Source organism: Bufo bufo, chromosome 6, assembly GCF_905171765.1.
Source record: "Bufo bufo chromosome 6, aBufBuf1.1, whole genome shotgun sequence".
Taxonomy (NCBI): domain Eukaryota; kingdom Metazoa; phylum Chordata; class Amphibia; order Anura; family Bufonidae; genus Bufo; species Bufo bufo.
In genome coordinates, this window is record NC_053394.1 from 95416969 (window position 1) to 95438809 (window position 21841).

Here is a 21841-nt window from a genome sequence, read left to right on the forward strand (position 1 = left end):
GGCCTGATGGGATACACCCAAAGCTATTAAAAAAGAGCTCAGCGGTGAACTAGCAAAACCATTAACAGATTTATTTAACCAATCACTGGCAACAGGAGTCGTCCCAGAAGATTGGAAATTAGCAAATGTTGTGCCGATTCACAAGAAAGGTAGTAGGGAGGAATCGGGCAACTATAGGCCAGTAAGCCTGACATCAATAGTGGGGAAATTAATGGAAACCATACTTAAGGAGAGGATTGTGGAACATCTAAAATCCCATGGATTGAAAGATGAAAAACAGCATGCGTTTACTTTAGGGAGATCATGTCAAACTAATCTTATTGATTTTTTTGATTGGGTGACTAAAACAATAGATGGCGGAGGTGCAGTAGACATCACTTATCTAGACTTCAGTAAGGCTTTCGTTACTGTCCCACACAGAAGGCTTATCAATAAATTGCAGTCTTTGGGCTTGGACTCCCATATTGTTGAATGGATTAGGCAGTGGCTGATGGACAGGCAACAGAGGGTTGTAGTCAATGGAGTATATTCAGACCAAGGTCTTGTTACCAGTGGGGTACCTCAGGGATCTGTTCTGGGACCCATATTGTTTAATATCTTTATCAGCGAAATTGCAGAAGGCCTCGATGGTAAGGTGTGTCTTTTTGCTGATGACACAAAGATTTGTAACAGGGTTGATGTTCCTGGAGGGATACACCAAATGGAAAAGGATTTAGGAAAACTAGAGGATTGGTCAAAAATCTGGCAACTAAAATTTAATGTGGATAAGTGCAAAATAATGCACCTGGGGCGTAAAAACCCAAGAGCAGAATTAAAAATCAGTGATACAGTCCTAACCTCAGTATCTGAGGAAAGGGATTTAGGGGTCATTATTTCAGAAGACTTAAAGGTAGGCAGACAATGTCATAGAGCAGCAGGAAATGCTAGCAGAATGCTTGGGTGTATAGGGAGAGGCATTACTAGTAGAAAGAGGGAGGTGCTCATGCCGCTCTACAGAGCACTAGTGAGACCTCATTTGGAGTATTGTGCGCAGTACTGAAGACCATATCTCCAGAAGGATATTGATACTTTGGAGAGAGTTCAGAGAAGAGCTACTAAACTGGTACATGGATTGCAGGATAAAACTTACCAGGAAAGATTAAAGGACCTTAACATGTATAGCTTGGAAGAAAGACGAGACAGAGGGGATATGATAGAAACTTTTAAATACATAAAGGGAATCAACAAGGTAAAAGAGGAGAGAATATTTAAAAGAAGAAAAACTGCTACAAGAGGACATAGTTTTAAATTAGAGGGGCAACGGTTTAAAAGTAATATCAGGAAGTATTATTTTACTGAGAGAGTAGTGGATGCATGGAATAGCCTTCCTGCAGAAGTGGTAGCTGCAAATACAGTGAAGGAGTTTAAGCATGCATGGGATAGGCATAAGGCCATCCTTCATATAAGATAGGGCCAGGGGCTATCCATAGGTCCTCAAACCAGTGATTGTCTGAAGCAGAGAGAAGATACCAGGACCACACAGAGGAGAAGCCAGCTGCTGCAGACGGGACTAGGGCCAGATGAGCTGCGAGGGGGTGGGGGGGCGCCAAAATGTAGCTTCGCTTGTGTTGGCAAAAATCCTTGCACCGGCCCTGCTTGGTGTGGCAGTTTCAACGTGTTTTGAACGTAAATACAATCTTAGGGCTCATGTACACAAACGTATTTTCTTTCCGCTTTCTGTGTCCGCTCCGTTTTTTTTTGCAGACCAAATGCAGAACCATTCATTTCAATGGTCTGTAAAAAAAAACTGGCTACTCCGTGTGCATTCCGTTTCCGTGTATCCGTTCTGCAAAAAAATAAAGCATGTCATATTATTTTCTGCATTATGGACAAGGATAGGACTGTTCTATTAGGGGCCAGCTGTTACGTTCTGCAAAATACGGAATGCACACAGACGTCAACTGTATTTTTTGCGGACCACAAAATACATATGGTCGTGTGCATGAGCCCTTAGTCATGAGGTTAAAGGGGTTCTCCGGGCTTTTAATATTGATGACCTATCCTCAGGATAGGTCATCAATATCAGATCGGCGGGCGCCTCCTCTATAAACAGCTGATTAGCGGGGGTGCCGGGTGTCAGACCCCCGCCGATCTGATATTAATGACCTATCCTGAGGATAGGTCATCAATATTAAAAGCCCGGAGAACCCCTATAATACTGCGCTATAAATGCCTACCAACCCCACTCAGTCATGACTGTGCAAGGGAGCAGAAACCCTCCTCGTCCACTTTTTAACCATTTCACAACAGAAAGAATGCACAAACACAATCTCAGTCACAGTGTGAACGCTGTGCTATCCAGCATGCTAGAAATGCCTACCAACTGCATCCATGATGGCATTTTATATTATGCTGGTTTTCAGGCGCAAATGAAGACAGAAATCGACGACAGTTCCGAATTACTCACGGCCTGTTGGACAATGTTCCTAATATATGATGATGTCTGTGCCTCCACATATCTTAGGCACATCTTCCGGCAGCACTGGTGATTTCAAAGAACGGTGTAGAATACTGGTCTTAATAAATTTTACCCAAAGTATTAGGCTACTTTCACACTAGCGGCAAGGAACCCCAGCAGGCTGTTACGGCGGGTGAACAGCCTGTCGGATCTGTGCTGCCGCTAGTGCACACGTGCCGCCGAACTACCGGTCCAGGCCCATTGACTATAATGGGGGCGGGCTGGAGTTCCGGCGGCCGCACGGCAAACATGCCGAGATGTGACCGGAATAAAACTACGACTACGACACTGTGGATATTGACACAATCCTACCAGCTTCCGCCACCATCTTCACAAGGTCTGTTGCTTTTGTTCTTGGGTTGATATGCACATGTCGGACCAAAGCACGTTCATCTCTGGGACACAGAACCTGAGCGGTATGATGGCTGGACATTCCCATCTTGTTTGTACTTGTGTATAATTGTTTGTACAGATGAACAAGGCACCTTAAGGTATCTTGAAATTGAACCCAAGGTTGAGCCAGACTTGTGCAAGTCCACAATTCTCTTCCTGATATCTTGGTTGATTTCTTTAGACTTTCCCATGATGCTACACAAAGAAGCAGTGTGTTTCAGGTGTGCATTTAAATACATCCAAAGGTGTGTCTCTAACTCAGATGTTGCCAACAAACCTAACTCAGAAGCTTCCAAACACATGACATCATCATATGGGCAGTCCAGAATTGTTTAACCCCTTCAGGACCCTGCCATTTTTCACCTTAAGGACCAGGCCATTTTTTGGAAATCTGACATGTGTCACTTTATGTGGGGATAACTTTAAAACGCTTTTACTTATCCAGGCCATTCTGAGATTGTTTTCTCGTCATGTATTGTACTTCATGACAGTGGTAACATTTAGTCAAAAAAATTTTTTTTTATTTATAATTTTTTTTTTTTATTTACCAGAAATTTGGTAAATTAGCAAATTTCCATATTTCAATTTCTCTACTTTTATAATAGATAGTATTACCTCCAAAAATAGTTATTACCGTACTTTACATTCCCCATATGTCTACTTCATGTTTGGATCATTTTGTGAATGCCATTTTATTTTTTGGGGACTTTAGAAAGCTTAGAAGCAAATATTTTTCAGAAAATTTCTAAAACCCACTTTTTCAGGACCAGTTCAGGTCTGAAGTCACCTTGTGAGGCTTACATAAAAGAAAACCAACCAAAAATGACCCCATTTTACAAACTACACACCTCAAGGTATTCAAAACTGATTTTACAAACTTTGTTAACCCTTTAGGTGTTTCACAAGAATTAATGGAAAATAGAGATAAAATTTCACTTTTTTGGCAGATTTTCCATTTTAATAATTTTTTACCAGTTACAAAGCAATGGTTAACAGCCAAACAAAACTCAATATTTATGGCCCAGATTCTGTAGTTTACAGAAACACCCCATATGTGGTCGTAAACTGCTGTACGGGCACACGGCAGGGCGCAGAAGGGAAGGAATGCCATACGGTTTTTGGAAGGCAGATTTTGCTGGACTTGTTTTTTTGACACCATGTCCTATTTGAAGCCCCCCTGATGCACCCCTAGAGTAGAAACTCCCAAAAAGTGACCCCATTTTAGAAACTACACCCCTCAAGATATACAAAACTGATTTTACAAACTTTGTTAACCCTCTAGGTGTTCCACAAGAATTAATGGAAAATAGAGATGAAATTTCAGAATTTCCCTTTTTCTGGCAAATTTTCCATTTGAATCAATTTTTTCCAGTTACAAAGCAAGGATTAACAGCCAAACAAAGCTCAATATTTATGGCCCTGATTCTGTAGTTTACAGAAACACCCCATATGTGGTCGTAAACTGCTGTACGGGCACACGGCATTGCGCAGAAGGAAAGGAATGCCATACGGTTTTTGGAAGGCAGATTTTGCTGGACTGTTTTTTTGACACCATGTCCCATTTGAAGCCCCCCTGTGGCACCCCTAGAGTAGAAACTCCAAAAAAGTGACCCCATTTTGGAAACTACGGGATAAGGTGACAGTTTTGTTGGTACTATTTTAGGGTACATATGATTTTTGGTTGCTCTATATTACACTTTTTGTGAGGCAAGGTAACAAGAAATAGCTGTTTTGGCACCGTTTTTATTTTTTGTTATTTACAACATTCATCTGACAGGTTAGATCATGTGGTATTTTTATAGAGCAGGTTGTCACGGACGCGACAATGCCAAATATGACAAAAAAAAATTGTGTCTCAGTAGTTTTATTTATTTTTTTGGCGACTGACTTTTGTAGGGGCTCATTTTTTTCGGGATGAGATGACGGTTTGATTGGTGCTTTTATAGGGTGCATATGACATTTTGATCGCTTGCTATCACACTTTTTGTGATGTAAGGTGACAAAAAATGGCTTTTTTTTACACCTTTTTAAAAATATTTTTTTTACTGTGTTCATCTGAGGGGTTAGGTCATGTGGTATTTTTATAGAGCTGGTCGTTACGACATGGCAATACCTAATATGTATACTTTTTTTTACTTATTTAAGTTTTACACAATATCATTTTTGAAACAAAAAAAATATCATGTTTTAGTGTCTCCATATTCTGAGAGCCATAGTTTTTTCAGTTTGTGGGCGATTATCTTAGGTAGGGTACCATTTTTGCGGGATGAGATAACGGTTTTATTGGCACTATTTTGGGGTGCATATGACTTTTTGATCGCTTGCTATTACACTTTTTGTGATGCAAGGTGACAAAAAATAGCTTTTTTTACACCGTTTTTATTTTAATTTTTTTACGGTGTTCATCGGAGGGGTTACGTCATGTGATATTTTTATAGAGCAGGTTCTTACGGACGCTGCGATACCTAATATGTATACTTTTTTTTATTTACTTAAGTTTTACACAACAGCATTTTTAAAACAAAAGAAAACTGTTTTAGTGTCTCCATATTCTGAGCCATAGTTTTTTTTATTTTTCGGACGATTGTCTTAGGTAGGGGCTACATTTTTGCAGGATGAGGTGACTGTTAGATTGGTACTATTTTAGTGGGCGTACGCCTTTTTGATCGCTTGGTGTTGTACTTTTAGTGATGTAAGGTGACAAAAAAATTGTTTATTTAGAACAGTTTTTATTTTTTATTTTTATGGTGTTCATCTGAGGGGTTGGGTCATGTGATATGTTTATAGAGCCGGTCGATGTCTACTTTTCTTTTTTTCCCTATTTTTTGCAATATTTCTATACTTTATTTGGAGAAAATTACTTTTTTTTTTACTTGAAACTTTACATTTTTGGGGGGAAAACGTTATTTTTTTCACCTTTTTTTTTGTCCCACTTTGGGACTTCAACTTTGGGGGGTCTGATTTCCTTTACAATGCATTCCAATACTTCTGTATTGGAATGCATTGGCTGTATGAGTAATACAGTGTGTATTACTCATACAGCTTCCTGCCTGTGAGATCCAGGGGGCTGGATTCCACATGCTCTCCACCGGGAGGCAGCCCCGATGCCTAAGGAAGGCATCGCGCTGCCTTCCATGCCATCGGCCCCCGTCACAGCATCATGGGGACCCGATGGCAGTGCCAATCCCCGCCGGACATCGCACTTGCCGCAGTCAGCGCTGACCGCGGCACATGAATGGTTAAAGCGCTGGCATCGGTGATTTCATTGATGCCGGCGCATGCGCCAGGAGTCCGGCTATCAGTGAGTGCCGGACCCCTGCTGCGGATCGGGCGAGCGCAGCTTCTGCACCCGCCCGATCCCCATGAAGTACATGTGTGTCACGGGTCCTTAAGGAGTTAAAGGCATAGTAATCTTAATGTATGTAAACTTTTGACATTGCAGAAGGTAATAAAAAATGCCTTAAAACATTCTCTCTCTAATTTTTCAGGCATTTGGCAAATAATAATAATTATGGTAATCCTAATTGACCAAAAACAGGAAAGGTTTACTCTGATTTCATGTCACATATTGAGAAAAACATGCATATGTGTCTTTTTATAAAGTAACATAGTACATAAGGCCGAAAAAAGACATTTGTCCATCCAGTTCGGCCTGTTATCCTGCAAGTTGATGCAGAGGAAGGCAAAAAAAAAACTGTGAGATAGCCAATTTTCCCCACTTTAGGGGAATAAAAAATTCCTTCCCGACTCCAATCAGAATAACTCCCTGGATCAACGACCCCTCTCTAGTAGCTATAGCCTGTAATATTATTACACTCCAGAAATACATCCAGGCCCCTCTTGAATTCCTTTATTGTACTCACCATCACCACCTCCTCAGGCAGAGAGTTCCATAGTCTCACTGCTCTTACCGTAAAGAATCCTCTTCTATGTTTGTGTACAAACCTTCTTTCCTCCAGACGCAGAGGATGTCCCCTCCTCACAGTCACAGTCCTGGGGATAAATAGCTGATGGGATAGATCTCTGTACTGACCCCTGATATATTTATACATAGTAATTAGATCTCCCCTCAGTTGTCTTTTTTCTAAAGTGAATAACCCTAATTTTGAAAATCTTTCAGGGTACTGTAGTTGCCCCATTCCAGTTATTACTTTAGTTGCCCTCCTCTGGACCCTCTCCAGCTCTGCTATATCTGCCTTGTTTACAGGAGGCCAGAACTGTACACAGTACTCAATGTGTGGTCTGACTAGCGATTTGTAAAGTGGTAGGACTATGTTCTTATCACGGGCATCTATGCCCCTTCTGATGCAACCCATTATCTTATTGGCCTTGGCAGCAGCTGCCTGACACTGGTTTTTGCAGCTTAGTTTGCCGTTTATTAAAATTCCTGGATCCTTTTCCATGTGAGTGTTACAGAGTGTTTTACCATTTAGTATGTACGGGTGACTTGCATTATTCCTTCCCATGTGCATAACTTTACATTTGTCAGTGCTAAACCTCATCTGCCACTTATCTGCCCAAGCCTCCAATCTATCCAGATCCCTCTGTAGCAGTATACTGTCCTCTTCAGTGTTAATTACTTTACACAGTTTAGTGTCATCTGCAAAAATTTATATTTTACTGTGCAAGCCTTCTACAAGATCATTAATAAATATATTGAAGAGAATAGGGCCCAATACTGACCCCTGAGGTACTCCACTAGTGACAGTGACCCAATCTGAGTGTGTACCGTTAATAACCACCCTGTTTTCTATCACTGAGCCAGTTACTTACCCACATACAGACATTTTCTCCCAGTCCGAGCATTCTCATTTTATATACTAACCTTTTATGTGGTACAGTGTCAAATGCTTTGGAGAAGTCCAGATATACGACATCCATTGATTCGCCGCTGTCAAGTCTAGAACTTACCTCCTCATAGAAACTGATTAAATTAGTTTGACATGACCGATCCCTTATGAAGCCATGCTGATATGGCGTAATTTGCTTATTTCCGTTGAGATGCTCTAAGATAGCATCTCTCAGAAAACCTTCAGTTTACCCACAACAGATGTTAAACTTACCGGCCTATAGTTTCAAGGCTCTGTTTTTGGACCCTTTTTGAATATTGGCACCACATTTGCTATGCGCCAATCCTGTGGGACATTCCCTGTCAGTATAGAGTCAGCAAATATCAGAAATAAGGGTCTGGCTATGACATTACTTAATTCCCTTAGGATACGGGGGGTGTATGCCATCCGGTCCTGGCGATTTGTCTATTTTAATCGTTTTAAGTCGCTGTTGTACTTCTTCCTGGGTCAGACAGGACAATTTTAATGGGGAATTTATTTTTACATTCAGCATTTCATCTGACAGTTTATTTTCTTCAGTGAATACATTAGAGAAAAAAATATTTAACAGCTTTGCTTTCTCCTCGTCGCTCTCTGCGACTCCCCCCTCATTACTCTTTAAAGGGCCGGCACCTTCAGATTTATACTTTTTAACATTTATATAATTGAAGAACATTTTAGGGTTAGTTTTACTCTCTTCGGCAATTAATCTCTCGGTCTCTAGTTTGGCCGCTTTATTTGTTTTTTACATGTTCTATTTTTTTCCTTATAGTTTTTCAGTGCTTCCGCGCTACCCTCCTGTTTTAGTGATTTATATTATTTCTTTTTGTCATTTGTTGCTTTCTTTACAGTTCTATTTATCCACATTGGTTTCTTTTTGATCCTTAACCTTTTATTCCCATACGGTATGTACCTCTCACAATGAGATTTTAGGATGCTTTTAAAGATATCCCATTTTGTGGCTGCATTTTTATTTTTGAGGACTTAGACTCAGTTAGTTAGGCCTCTCTTAGTTGGCTAAATTTAGCTTTTTTGAAGTTTGGTATTTTTGTTCCTCCCTGTAGAAACGCTTTTTTGAATAATAATTGGAAGGTTATTACTTTATGGTCACTATTTCCCAGGTGTCCCCCAACCTGCACGTCTGTTGTTCTGTCAGGCCTATTGGATAGATCATCAGCTTCTGATCGGCAGGGGTCCGACACCTGGGACCCCCGCCGATCAGCTGTTTGAGAAGGCAGCGGCGCTCCAGCAGTGCCGCGGCCTTCTCACTGTTTACCGCCGGCCCACTGATGACACGACTAGTATCAACTAGCGTGGGCGGGGCAAAGCTCTGTTCACTTGAATGGAGCTTAGCCGCACCCACGCTAGTTGATACTAGTTGTGACGTCAGTGGGCCGGCGGCCCGGCGGTAAACAGTGAGAAGGCTGCGGCGCTGCTGGAGCGCCGCTGCCTTCTCAAACAGCTGATCTGCGGGGGTCCCGGGTGTCGGACCCCTGCCGATGATCTATCCAGAGGACCCATAATATAGCTTTATGTCTGAGTCCTTAGAATTGCGCCAAGACTAATGGAAGATTTAGGGTATTGTCACGCATGGTGTAATTCTTGCACTGGAATTTCCACTGTAGTTTTTGCAGAGTTTCTGCTGCAAAACCAGCAATAATATGTGCATGTGTTACATGTAGATTTGTAGTGGACTGTGCTGCAGATCTGCAGTGGATTTCACCTTATGCATTACAAGTGATAAATTCTGTAGACAAAATCATGAGCATAAATCGACATGCTGCGGGATTTAGGGCAATTTCACAAATTGCATCCCATCTGCACACTGCAGAGAAAACCCACAGACTAGCACCGCAGGTTTTTAATCTTCAGCATGTAAATTGTTTATTTTTTCTTTGTCTCAAAAATATAAAAACTGTAAAACCATCAGGCATACAAAATCATTACAGACAATTCTTTTTTTTTTTTATGCTCAGGTCTGAGCAAATCAGTTTTTCACTTGGTTCAAATAAAATTAATTTTTTTCCCATTTTTTCCTTTTTTCTTCCTTCGTTTACACTTAGAAAAGAAAAAAAGAAAAAGGAAAAAAATGTCGCTATTTCGCCGTGCCGCCGCCATTGACTATTATGGGGACGGGGGCGGAGCTCCGGAGCAGCACGGCAGTTCGCGGTGAGAGGCCGCCGGACTGAAAAGTCGGGCATGCAGTACTTTTAGTCCGGTGGCCTTTCGCCATGCGCTGCCCTGCTGTGCCGGAGCTCCACCCCTGTCCCCATTATAGTCAATAGGGATGGAGCAGCGGCACGGAGAAATAGCGGCAGGACGGATCCGACAGGGTGAACAGCCTGTCGGTATGTCCTGCCGCTAGTGTGAAAGTAGCCTAAGGTCAGTCTTGGTACAGTTTACACAGCTGCCTCCTGTCCACGCGGGCCCAAAGAGGCAGAGGGTTGGAAACACTCGAACACAATCCTGACGAGCTGAGAGCGCCTTTTCACTGCCCTAGTGAAACAGCGCGTTCTCAGCCCGGGTATACTGCCACCAGTTTCTTGTATGATATAAGCCTGTTCCGCAAACGGGATTATATAGGGTAAGAAAATCAACCCACGGTAGCGTATAACTATGCCGAAACACGGATGTTGGGATTCGTGATTGAGATACAAGAACAGCACAAGATTAAATTATATATTAAATTGCCTAGACATAACACAATATACACAAACTATATACAGTGGTCTGAGTGGTAAATACAGATGGCGTGGTACAAACAGGGCTAAGCTGAACAAAAGTCAGTTTACCAGGTATATGAGTCCTTTGGGTTGTGAAGAGTTCTTAGCTGTATTCACATGGAGGGCAGTGATGTCAGCTGATTGCAGGTCCCTCTAAACACATGGCACGATGTGACCTCCCTACAGAGAAAAGACACGCCCGCTTGCTGGCACAAGCCTTTTAACCTATAGCCGGCCCCTCCCTTCCCAGCCTCTGGGAGAGGTCCACTCCCCCTCTGCTGGGCTGACAGCACATGAGCCACAAAACCGATTAGGGCTCATGGCTCCAGACCAGAATGTCACAGAGAGGTGGTTCTGGGACCAATGGATCCGCCTGGGTTCCGGCTACCAGTAGAGTCCAAGCATGGTACTGTTATTTGGTTTCTGTGGGAAGATATGTATATCTGCCCTCCCTGGCATCCCACCACCAAACTATGACCATGAGCCTGTTAATCGTGGCCACAAATATGCATCTGGTTTATGTCTATAATGGACGGGCGATTCATAATTCCTTATGACTCGCCGGTTCCATGATGTCTGATAATGTTCATTGAACTGGGGAATGGTTCCATTAGCTGGGATCCTGGCTGGCTGAATGGAGGTGAGAAATTGTAAACAACGGTGGCCTGCTAGAGGTTCTCTGCCAGTTGGCTGGGCTTAGAAGCAGGGCCCCCCTGTGGAGTTCACTACCTCGGCTATCTGACAGCTGATGGCTGGTGTGGGAACATGGCTGACATAAAATAATAATCCATATTCCTCACAGTTGCTATCACGGAAGCACAGGCCCAGTCAAGACTTCACTGTATACAAACGTGATCCAAAGAAAAAACTTGTGGTCCAGCTTCCCATAAAAACTTGCAGCTTTATTAATAACAATAAAAAACTGCTATCCTAACACGAATCACATACAAGATCCACAATGTCTACGAATTTCGGACTCCACAATCTCGGACTCCACTCATTACATACAGAAAAGTGAATGCTCACCTCTCTTTAAACATGTGGTGCACCAGGTAATCAAGACTTCGGCATCACATGCTCAGAAGTGGAAGAGAACTAATCAGACACCAAAAACCAACACCCAGTGCATCAAAAAGAAAAGACAACATGGTTTCTGTTCAGGCATGTGGGAAAGCAACTTCCCAATTCAAACCTCCAATATGCCTCACGGCTGAGGAGTTTTCGTTGGTGATCTCCGCCTCTAATGGGAAGAGTAACCCTTTCCACTCTCTGAACAGAAAACGCTCTTGTATCTCCTTTGTGCACAGTGGCAAAGTGAAAACTGGCTGCAGATACATTGCGAGTTTCATAATATGGGATATCTGATAAATGTTTGTGTATTCTGCTTTTTATTTGTTTTGTAGTGCAGCCTACATATATTGTAGAAGACCATCTCTGCAGGTGATTAAATAAATTGCATAATCTGTTACAGTTCAGATATTGTTTCATGGTGTAATTCTTGCCATTCATAGGTCACATTTTGACACACTGACATGTATTTACAACAGATACATCTGTTATTACTACATTTGTAGCTCCCTTTATAGGTGAGCCACATAGGTGGAGTTGCTGATCGTTCCTGGAAAAGGCTGATTTTTTGTCCTATGGTTGGGGCAATGCGGGCCACACATTTAACCCACTCATTGACTATCCCTTTCCACTCATGGTCAAAGTTTAATACAGGGAGATGTCTCTGTATGATATTACAAATCTCTGTGTATTCCTTACTGGCTTCTCTTTTTTAATTTTCCAATCCGAAACTGCCTTTTGGGGAAATATTAATTTCTGTCTAAAGAGAGAGCCCATTTTTTTTGCCTCCTCTATAGACCGTGTAGCATAAGTTCTCGCAAGCTATTTGCTACCGATATTATCTGCTTCCCTCATAAATGCAGTACTATCCGAACAGTTGCAACATTTTGCCCCTTGGAATGTTCCTTGTCACATGAGGTGGGTGACATGAAGTCGCTAAAAGGGTAGTATTACCAGCCGTCTCTTTTCTATGAGTTGATGTTCAAATTGCTGAATTGGCGGCATCACTATATAAATGCAGGTCAAGAAATACTATAGATTTCGGATCATGATGGATGCCAAATTTGATTTCATCTATCCCCTCATTGAAGTATTCACCTAAAGCTGGAATGTCCGCCACATCGCCCGACCCACATAATCAACAGATCGTCTATGTAGCGTCCATACCACTTGATATTATCTAAAAAAACAGTTAGCTTCTGTAAATGAAAACTGTCTTTCCCACCAAGCCATGAAAATATTAGCTATGGAAGGCGGAAATTTTGCCCCCATAGACTCCTGCTAGCTGGAAATAATACTCTCCATTAAACATGAAAAAATTATGCTAGAGTAAAAATTGCGTAACCTTGCAAACATAGGTAACTCTTCCCATTAGAGGAGATCACAAACGAAAAAACTCCTCAGCCGTGATGCATATTGGATGTTTGAATTGGCAAGTTGCTTTCCCACAGGTCTGAACAGAAAACACGATCTGCAATGTGGAAGACCCGCTGTGATCCCAGAGCAAAATCCAGTCCTCTTTGGGCATATTTTTGTCCTGATCTGCTGTGGATTTTAGCCACATGTGAAGTTACTCTTACGGTGCAGATTTTTTTTTTTTTAAAAGCATGTGGATGAGATATCTTAAAATTTCATCCACTTTACTGGTACAGTAAAATGATAAGAATTTGCCAAATGCGAATCGACAATGTATGCAGTGTAATCCCCTCCACTGGGATTTGCTCACACGTATATCCCACATAACCACTGCAGCCAAACGTGGTAGTCTCATACTGTAGACCGCTGGGGCTAGCGATTGGCTGCAGCGGTGTTGTTGGTTATACATGCATGTCATTTCTTCAGCCAAGCAAACAAAGGCATGAGGGAGAATGGGAGTAGCAGCACTGGAAGTATCCGAGGATTAAAGGGGTTATCCAACCGCTATAAAGTACCCCCCCCCCCCCCCCCCCCCCCCCAATGCCTGGGTCCCTTATATAGAACAACACATAGTGCAACAGCACTCTACAAACCAAATAAAGTACAGAGACATAATACATTGCAAATGCTATGCTAATAAATTAGAGATGCTTGGCAAAACTATTTTGTACAAAAATATTTGAGCCCGTCTGCCACACGTCAAGGCGATCTCTATAAAACTCACCTCAGCACATGAATGCTGGGCGCCTTTTGGTTTATATCTCTGTGGTGCCAAAATTGCCTCTATTGAATCCAGGGACTACAAGTACCAACATGCATGCAGAGCAAACTATGTACTCATGCTAATTAAAATCAGCCTGTGAGGCAAAACAGGCTACAGGAGTGCACGGCCAAAATAGGAGTCAGCCACGTCTCCCATATAAACTACAAAGGGAAAGGGGGTTAGTCAGCACATCCCAATGCGCAGGTGCACGTCGTTATGGCTGAAAACACATATAGAACACCACATAGTGCAACAGCACTCTACAAACCAAATAAAGTACAAAGACATATTACATTGCAAATGCTATGCTAATAAATAAGAGATGCTTGGCAAATATATTTTGTACAAAAATATTTGAGCCCGTCTGCCACACGTCAAGGCGATCTCTATAAGATGGGAACCTAACACTAAATTCACCTACACTTCCTGAATTTCATGGTCGCTGTCATGAATTTAGTGTTAGGTTCCCGTCTTATAGAGATCGCCTTGACATGCGGCAGACGGGCTCAAATATTTTTGTACAAAATATAATCTCTAATTTATTAGCATAGCATTTGCAATGTAATATGTCTTTGTACTTTATTTGGTTTGTAGAGTGCTGTTGCACTATGTGTTGTTCTATATGTGTTTTCAGCCATAGCGACGTGCACCTACGCATTGGGATGTGCTGACTAACCCCCTTTTCCTTTGGGCCCCTCATATAGGTTATAGTTGCCCTGCTCCCGGGCACCCGCGTTGGTCCTGATCCTTGTGTCATTTGCTAGGGAGGCTCGTCCCCGTTGAAGTCTGCTCGGGGAGCAGCAGCGGCTGCACAGGTATCAGGATCGACGAGGGTGGCGGGGAGCGAGGCAAGTATAACCTATATGAGGTGCATTATAACCCCTTTTAACTAATGTGTGGCACAATTGTTGGCTTTGGGCTCATTTCTGAATAACTGAGAACCCCGTCAAGGCTGGTGTCCAAAAATGGCTGACAATTCATAAGCAATAATAAAGCACACACCGTTCCACTGCAAAGTCAAACCCAAACAATTTATTTGTGCTAAATGGAAAAAAAAAAATTTGTACTCAAAATAATTTTTTATACATTGTACCGGCTTACAGTATTCTGCTAAACAAGCATTTATTAGTGCCAAGCTGTGCTACTTCAATAGGTAATCTGTCCTGCTTCTATTAAGCAATACAAAATGACTGACTATGCTGCCAAATACTTTGCTAAAATTTAAATCTCAGGGGTACTTCCGGGTTAATTTTATGTCAATTTTTAAAAATACTTTGCAAAACTGAAGAAAAAATAAAATAAAAAATAACAATTGCCAAGGTATATTTTGCATCGCTTGTACAGCCAATTGTATACATCTTAAAAAAAAAAAATTTGCTAAATACTGTGAGTCATAGAAATGGATTTGCGGACAGCTTACAGAATAAGATTCACCTAAAACTGATACAATTAAATCTTAAGATCCATTTTACAATACATTCCACATAGTTAAACAAGGATTCCCACATTTCACTACCAGGTCATTATCGTTACTAGATGAGGATTTGGTTTTGTGATTGTTGCATTAGTTATGGTTTATGTGCGACGGACGACGCGTCTGGTTTATGTATAGCTAGCTAGAAGATGTATGTGAGTTACAGGCACTGGATAACTTGAACCTACCTCCGTAAAGCCATTAACACACCCTTACTAGCACATGATTTGTACATATAACACTGTGCTTTTATAGGCCTTTATATATTTTTTTTTTGCAACATAAGAAACATGCCGTTATATCAGATTACTGCTCTGCAATTAAGACAGTAAAACTGGGCTTTGAGCTACTGGTTTCCACTGCACGTGGGCTTACGATGAGCGTATCAGCGGTTGCAGTCTAAGACTACGTGATTGTAGTGATTTATGGTATATATGGGATACTTTAAAATATAAAAAAAATAAAATAAAAAAATCAAACCATCATGCTCTTAGAACGTTTATGCAAAATCCATGAGGAAAAAAAAAAAAATGTATCCCTTTTATTGTATAAACCTAAAAGCCTCAAAGAAAAAGCATGAGAGCAGCAGGATATAACAGAGTAAGGCTGCCCTGCTTATTACAGAGTAGCAGTCTCCCAGCCAGGGTACTAACGTACATGTAGTATCGGTAAACATGGAACGGGAACTGTGTGGGGATGCTGGAAGACCCCCGACACCGGCTGATTTTTGAGACAAACATTTACAACACAATTAGACAGTGAAGCCTATGTAACCTCAGTGCAAATAAAGTCAAATCCGAGTATGACAAGTAAGCCTTTGGCTCTGAGTAAACTGTTCCATGTTATGAGTCCAATTCAAGATGCAGAGACTGCAGAGGACATGCACTAGGGCTGAGAGGGAGGATGCACTGAATTGTGGGAAGTGGTGGACTGAGATGCAGTGGACTGGACTGCAGGTTGTGCCGGAGGAGGAGGTGGTGGGGGCGGAGGCTGCACTGGAGTCTGGGTGTTTGGAGACGGAGGTGGAGTGGGACGCTTAAACTTGTCAGGGCTGTTGCTCCTTCTAGGAGAGGGTCTCTGAAAAAAAAAAAAAAAAACATGACATATCTGTGTCTCCGTATCTACATATACATATCTTGACCATAAAGGCATCATTTAGGTCTTCAAGTGTCAAGCCAACTAAACGTAGCAGCGGTTTTCACTGTTGGTCTCCAGCGAGTGCCGTGGACTCTGGATTCTGATGAGCACTGGCCGCAGATCAAACTTTGCTGACCTATGCTACTGGTGAAAACGTCTCGAACCCAAAAATGTATGCCAATCTGTAAATATATTTTCTAATCGAATATATCTCACTACAAACGGCAAATTATGGCTCAGTTTACCCCTCCGACAAAAGTTATTTGTAACCCTATTTCCCTACACCTACCCTCTTGGCAGCTATAGGGTCCAACTTCTGCCTGGATACAAATAAAATAAGAGTCCCTGGGTACCACTAATTCTATGAACTGCAGTAATTGCCTGAATACTTGTACTACTAGGTCTGACTTAGGCCCCATTTACACAATGTTATCTGTTTTGCGGTCTACAAATTATGGATCCGCAATACACGGATGCAGTCTGTGTGCGGAGCGGAAATATGAATGCAGACAGCACACTGTGTGCTGTCCGCGTCTATTGCTGCCACACTGAATTGAACAGGCATGCATCTCATCGGATGCGGACGAATAATACTCGTGTGAATGGGGATTTCATGGAATACTGCTTAAATAACATTTCTGCCACAATTTGTAGAGCTCTGAATTATGCGTTTGCTATTTTTCTACCAGGAAATGCATGCTCACATCTGCGCCTGTACTGTTCAATCAGCGCTGAACTGACATAGAGATTGAAAGAAACACCCAGCTGTCAATTTATTCATACATTTCCAGATGGAATAACAGGAGTAGCATGCAGAGTTCCCAGAAAAGATGCTCTGAAATTACTCTTTTATGGAAAATGAAAAAAAAAAAAAAAAAAAAAAAGCATTAAAAGAGATGGAATTTTCTTAAATGGAGAATATATCTATTCCATATGGAAACAAGTGGAGGACTTGAAGAGAAGTATGTACCCTTAATGTTTTACTTACTGTAATGCCATGAGACGATCCCATGTGCTGCACGTGTAAACCTGGAGAATTGAAATAAGACATTCCAGCTCTAGTGAGGGAGGTTGGAGGGGTGAAGCCAACAGTGTGACTGGCATAGGACAAGCCTAAAACACAGAACATAAAGATCACATACGGCACAGAGCTGTACAGGACACAGACAATATACACGGCAAGGCCTCAGATGAGGAGAGCACAGCAATCTAATGTGTGCAGAAACCTCCCTACTGCCCCCTAACGGCCAATAAGGATGGGGCACATTCAATTTAAACTCCCTCAATCCTTTTGTTCAGTTGGAAGACATTTATTTAGGAGAGTTGTTGCTAGCAACTTGTCTCCGGGACCCTGCATCGAGAACGGACCCCTGAAGATTCTGGAGGGTGCACTGCGCATGCACAGCCGCCCTCAATTCATTTCTATGGGGCCACTGAAAATAGCTGACCACCGGCTGGCGCAGTGCGCTCCCATACAATCCTATGGGGAGCGCGCTTGGTGGTGGCTGGACGTCGAAAACCCTAGGGTCCTCCGGCCACCATCTTCCCCGCTCCATTCTTAGCGTAGGTGCGGGTCACTGGGACCCGCACATATCAGACAATTAGGGCATATCCTAGTGATATGCCTCCATTGTCTATGATGGAAAAAACCATTTAAAGGGGTTTTCCTGCCATATACATTGATGACCTGTCGTCAGGATAGGTCATCACTATCTGATCGGGGGGTTCGACACCTGGCACCCCTGCTGATCAGCTGTTTGACGGAGGTGGTGCTCCACGTCTTCTGTGGAACGGCGGCATAGTGTAATGACAAGTACTTCCCAGACGACGTGCAGTGTAATGAAGAGAAAGCAGTGCTCGCATGGAGTGCCGTCTCCTCTTCAAACAGCTGACCCGCCGATCTGATATTGATGACCTCTTCTGACCAAAGGTCATCAATATACAGATGCAGCAGAGTTAAACTTGATGGTTAACGTGTTAAGTAAAGAATGGCAAGAAAATGTTAACTACGTTTAACTAAGTTTTAAAGGAGGGAAATTGTGTATTACGGTGATTCGTAATACAATTTTAGCTCTGCTACATCTGCATAGGCCAGAACACTTAGCACTCAGTTTCTAACTAAGCTACAAAGAATTGTAGGCTGCTTATCCACCTGTCCCAAGTACATGCACACTTGGTTAATCCGGGAATGTATGCCTATGGTGGGAATCCGAGCAGAGAGCCGTTTGTCAAATTTTCTGCCAAAAGCATCTCAGTTCGTCACATACGTTTTTGCATAGTTGCAAAGATACTGTCGTTTCTACATTTTGGTTGCCATCTTTGTGAAAATGAGAATCTGTCAGCATGCTGTCTGCCCATGATAATACAGGACAAGCGTCACAAAGTTATTATTTGATGCCGGTTAAGCCTCATGCACACGACCGTTGTTTTGGTCCGCATCCGAGATGCAGTTCTTGCGGCTCTGGTCTGTGTGTGCTGTCCGCATCCGTTGCTCCGTTCCGAGGCCCCGCAAAGAAAATATAACATGTCCTATTCTTGTCCGTTTTGCGGACAAGAATAGGCATTTCTACAATGGGCTGCTTGTTCCGTTCCGCAAATTGCGGAAGGCACACGGGCGGCTTCCGTGTTTTGCCGGTCCGCAAAAAACTGAACGGTCGTGTGCATGAGGTGTTACTGAGAAGCTTAATTCTATGCCAGCACTATATTCCCAGCTCTAAACACGTGCACTGGTCTACATTAAAAACACATCCATACAGTGATGGTTCACAGCCAAAAAGAAAAGAGGCAATTTACCAGGTGAAATGGGTCTGCTGGAACTCGGGGATGGTGTGTAGGGTATTGGGCTGGACACAGTACGTGGCCTTAATCCTTGTGCAGACATCTCATTAAAATACCTAAAAAGAGAAAAGGACTATATATATTATTTTCTAAATTAAATTAAAAAAACATGCAAAGAATACAGAGGGGTTTGTCTTGTATATAGAGAAGTGAACTGTAAATATATAAATATATATTGCCAAGGAGGGATTAAAAAAACACCAAATACATTATAAAAACCGCCCCCACAACTGCTAAAAGTAAGAGACCCCTTATCACTGGGCCAGGCTGTTCATAGGAGGCCATGTCCACTGCTGTAGATGCCACATCATGCGACAAGCCTCATACCAGAGGCATGGCCATCTCTGCCACTACAGCGACTACCTCCATTACCCGTGTGTTGCACTCTTCTCCTCCGCACATATACCCAGGGAGATCTGAAGAGACCAGAAGGAGAGCATGGATGAGACAGAAAAAATGGGGAACAAGTGCAGGAGACCATGGATGAGACATGGGGAAGTTTGGCTTCTGGGAGTGCCCGCTGCTTCTAGTATCCACTCTGGGCTCTGGAGCGGGTGCCAGATGTCTGCGGTTACAGTAAGTGCTGGGCTCCCGCAGAGATCTGCAGCACTGTATCAGCGCAGCACGTGCAGATCTCTTCAGTCCCTGCAGCCTGCGCCAGGGATTGAAAAGACCTGCACGTGCCACAGAGTCAAAAATATAATCAATATGATGATTTTTGTTTTAAAAAAAAAAAATCAATATAGTCAGTCCCTAAAAGGGTGAATTAATCAAATTAATTCATGTGATCGACCAGCCCTATATTGGTATATTTCGACAGCTATGCAGTTGGTAATCACTGTAGTAAAATAAAGAAAAGATAACTAAGTCTACATCTTGGTTACCGCACCATGACTTTTAGTGATACACCGCTCGTAGTGTACCAATATAAGCCTGGGCTCCACACTAGGGCTGCTCAGCTCTATACTCTAGGAAACAGAGCGCATCATGTAGTGTGTAATACAAAACCGGAGGCTCCGGTAGCAGGGAACCTAGGAGACAGAGCAGGATGCAGCCGGCTGTTCTGAAAGTAGTTGTAGTTTCACAGTAGCTGGAGTGCTGAAGGTTGATGACCCCTGTCCTACTGTGAAGATGTGAACAATCACGCTTTTCTGTGCCGCTGTACAAAAGCAGAATCTGCAATCCAAGTTATTTAGAAAAACTATGTGCACTATGGGGGTCATTTATTAATCTGAAGTACACCTAAATTAATTTGTTAACGGTTAGTTGAGCCGCAGTCTGTGCCTTCTCCCCACTCATGCCAGGTCTAAAATTGTAAGTGGGGCGCGGATGGGCCGGCAGGCCTGTCTCATTTACCATTTTCTACCCCTGTTTTAGGCGTAGAAAAAGGTTTAAATGTAAGACAGCTCTTCATAACTTTGGCGATCCACCGCAACGTGTGGGGCTTATTAGGACCGGCGTCTAAAACACCAGTCTTAAAGGGATTCTGTCACCAGAATTAACCCTATTAAACTGGCTGACATTGGGGATGTGCTAATGTCAGCAGACCCTAACTCTACTAGTCTTATGCTTATTGATGGGCCCATTACTGCACAATTTAAAGTTTTATAATATGCAAATTATCCTCTAGGAGAGAGGATGGGGGAGGGGGGGGACGTTGCTCCTGCTCCTAGAGGCTCCGTTCTCCCACCTCATGTCACCCCCTGCCATCCTTGATTGACAGGGCCAGGCAGCGTTAGTCTTCTCCTGCCACCCCTGTGTGCTGGATAAATCTCGCGCCCCTATAATCGTATCGCCTACAAAACTGGAGGAACACTTTGAAGAGGACTTTCCTCCAAAACTTATGTTTCTACTGCTATTTTGCCTGAAAAGGGCAATTAAAATGTGATAGAATAAAAGGCTAATTTACCAAATTATTCAATATCCTTTACCCATTAAGGACAGAGCAATTTTGTTTTTTTATTCCCTGTCTTCCAGGAGACGTAACCTTTTTTTTTTTTTTTTTTTTTTTTTTTAATTCATATAGCCGTATGAGGGCTTGTTTCATGTGGGACAAATTGCACTTTGAAATGGCACCATTTTATATTGCACACAATGTAATGGAAGGCTGGGAAAAAAATTCCAATTGGGGTCAAATTGGAAGAAAGAAATGCAATTTTGCCAGCTTCATGGGTTTCATTTTTAGGACATTCCCTATGAAGTAAAACTGACCTGTCACCTTCATTCCCCGGGTCAGTATAATTGCAGTAGTACCACATTTATATAGTTTGTCTGTTTTCTTCTTTGCATCACCATATTCTGAGCCCCATAACATTTTTTATAGTAACATCTGTGGATTTGAGCTAATTTTTTGCAGCGCGATCTGTAAATATATATTTATTTAATATATTGATACCATTTTGGGGTGTGTATGACTTTTTGAATAGTGAAGTGGCAAAAAAGCTGCAAATTTAGATTTTTTTTCCTGTTACGGCATTCACCATATGGAACAAATGCATTTCTATTTTAATAGTACAGTGTTTTAGGACGTACTGATGACAAAGATCTTCATAAAAAAAAAATTAAAAAAATTATGGGGGAAGGGCGTGCGATTTAAATTTTAATATTTTTTTACTTACACATTTTAAGTCCCCTTAAAGTAAGAAGCGATTAACTTGTTTGTCCCATAGACTGTAAGAAATTACCACTGCAGCCTATGAGAGC

The 21841-nt window shown here is 42.2% G+C and overlaps 1 protein-coding gene across 1 annotated transcript in view; it reads right to left on the reverse strand.

The window, feature by feature from the left end:
- Positions 1–14693: 14693 nt before the first annotated feature.
- CCDC6 (coiled-coil domain containing 6) overlaps positions 14694–21841 on the reverse strand; it is a 60518-nt gene continuing 53370 nt past the window's right edge. Inside the window, exons 7-9 of the mRNA XM_040435902.1 lie at positions 19094–19194; positions 17289–17413; positions 14694–16240 (exon numbers count right to left, since the gene is read on the reverse strand). Of these exons, the coding sequence (XP_040291836.1) occupies positions 16049–16240; positions 17289–17413; positions 19094–19194 (418 nt within the window). The 3' untranslated portion in view covers positions 14694–16048. The remainder of the gene's footprint in view (positions 16241–17288; positions 17414–19093; positions 19195–21841) is intronic.